The sequence below is a fragment of the Austrofundulus limnaeus genome, unplaced genomic scaffold (assembly GCF_001266775.1).
Source record: "Austrofundulus limnaeus strain Quisiro unplaced genomic scaffold, Austrofundulus_limnaeus-1.0 Scaffold48, whole genome shotgun sequence".
NCBI lineage: Eukaryota > Metazoa > Chordata > Actinopteri > Cyprinodontiformes > Rivulidae > Austrofundulus > Austrofundulus limnaeus.
Genome location: NW_013952450.1, coordinates 2,056,713 through 2,058,970, shown reverse-complemented (window position 1 = coordinate 2,058,970; position 2,258 = coordinate 2,056,713). Strand labels below are relative to the sequence as shown.

Here is a 2,258-nt window from a genome sequence, read left to right as displayed (position 1 = left end):
TCTACTGAAGTGGCTAAATATATACAGTATATAAAGCGACTCTACGATAAATTGTCATTTTCTATGTGGTAACCCTGGCTGGCATGGAAACTACAGCAGATAGAATAAGCACAAAAATATCCACATAAACATGTTTTTATTTTAAATGTTGGTTTGTCACAATCAACGTATAAAATCGCTAACATTTCCAACGATCAATCGGTGTAAACGAGGCATGAGTCTACAAGTAATTGTCATACTTTCCTGTAAGACAAACTCTTACCCAGCCTCCTTGGAGCTGAGCATCTTGGCCCAGATGAGGTCTGTGTCGATGGGTTCCTCTCGGGGGTTGGTGGAGCTGACCTGGAGCATGAGGGAGTCGCAGGGAGCCCCGGTCAGTGTGGCGAGGCCCTCGATGGCACGCCCCGCCTGCAGGGCAAAGTAGGAGCCGTGGAGTTTGGCCAGGGCCTTCTCAATCAAAGCCACCCACAGCTGCTTCCTTTGAGCCTGGGGTGACACAGGGACAAAAAGTCAAACTCTGGAAGAGGAACTGTCCTTTGGTGTTGAGGATGTCTCCAGTCAACCTGTTAGCTGCGACTCAACCCCTCCCCCACCCCATGTTTTCTTTGTGAAATCTAGTCTCAGCAGGGAAGATGTTTACCTGCTAGAGAGGACAGTWTTTCTCACAAGCAGGTCGAAGCACTGCTGTAACTTCATTGAGTTATTTGTTGCGTAATTAAACTCTTCATTTGCTCAGTAATGTTTGATTAATTAGATACACCGTGGGGTCCTTTGAGATAAAAAGTGACACAATGAGCTCACTTGATCTCATTAAACATTGTAGATAATTATTCAGGGTTTCAGCAAAGGTTCACTCAGTTGAATTAAGTCTTTTAAAAGGGCCCAAATCTCACACACAGAACACACACTCAAGGTCACACTGGTCAGAGAGATAAAAGAGATCAATGAAAACCATGAAATACTTGAGTCTCCATGTTTAAAGAAAGACACATTTTAAATAATGATATGTTGTTGGAAGTATTTATGTAAATTTCAATTCAACCTGTGAAAAGAGGAGGTAGCCGTAGTCGTCACAGGGCAACATGTCATCCACCAGCACTGTTGTCCATGTTCCATCTTTACACAGCCGAACCTGGTAGGCCCCCTCAGGACAAATGGTCCTGGTGATCATAACTCTTTCCACCAGCTCTGGCCGCTCCGCCAACACTGCCAGTGCACTCAGGAACCTAAAAATAAAAAATTAAACTCAATTAACAAATGCTGACATTAAACCGTAACTGATAACTGATTGTAATGATTGGTCAAAACAGACAGGACTGCTGAGGGAGAGTGGGACATTTAAAAGCAAAAGAACAAAAAGGGTAAAAAGACTGACAAGTTGCCATTAAGCTATAAGTATGGCATTAAAATATTCTTTTCCCACACCGCTACCTTGAGTAATTCTGAATCTTTTTGCATAATTTGTCCTCATTTAAAATCAATCAAATTTGATGAGTCAAGCTTCTATGCCTTCTGGTTACCTCCCCATTACTGTTAATTTGCCCCGCAGCAAAGGCTGAACTCCTAATGAGCTTGCAAGAAAGATAAGTTATTAAAAAGTCCAGATCCATCTGAAAATGCTAATTTTGCTGCACAAGGGAGATACAGCTGGGGACACAAAGATCCTACTTCTAAAGAGTAGATAGTAAAGTGGAAATTACTGCACACTGAAATGCCATTCAATACTGATGAAACGGTAACAAATGGTAACGGGAAAAGTCACATTTTGTAACAAAAATATAAATATCTCCATGGCAGGCTGTTGATTTACCACTGATTTTGCACAACGACATTCAGTTTGACTGCATGTTGAAGCAGCTTCTTAGAGAAGCATTCAGATGGTGATAAAACTGGTCAAAAGAAACCAATAAAAAAATCAATTAGCTGCATCAGATTACGACTGTGACATCAGCCTTTGTTGCAACCATATCCAAGGACAAAGGTGAATGGGGCTTGCTGGCTTCCTCTGCTGTCAGATGCGCGTGTGTGCGTGCGTGTGTGCATGCGTGTGTGTAAAATGAARGCAATAAAGAAGAATTTGGGTTACATCCTGTTGGGAGAGGGAAGATTTGCCTCCGGGGAGGGTTATTTTTGATAAGATGTGTGCTGGTGATGATGTGGAAAGTTGTATTTGGATAACTTTGGGAGGAAAAGCTCTTTGTGTGTGTGTGTGTGTGTGTGTGTGTGTGTGTGTGTGTGTGTGTGTGTGTGTGTGTGTG

At 42.3% G+C, this 2,258-nt stretch overlaps 1 protein-coding gene across 2 annotated transcripts in view; it reads right to left on the bottom strand.

Annotated features, from left to right (window-relative positions):
- The window catches only part of capn15 (calpain 15), a 38,210-nt gene that overhangs the window by 10,715 nt on the left and 25,237 nt on the right, over positions 1 to 2,258 (bottom strand). For both annotated transcript variants that reach the window (XM_014008236.1, XM_014008235.1), the window contains exons 4-5: positions 1,043 to 1,226; positions 263 to 486 (exon numbers count right to left, since the gene is read on the bottom strand). In XM_014008236.1, coding sequence (XP_013863690.1) covers positions 263 to 486; positions 1,043 to 1,226 — 408 coding nt within the window. The remainder of the gene's footprint in view (positions 1 to 262; positions 487 to 1,042; positions 1,227 to 2,258) is intronic.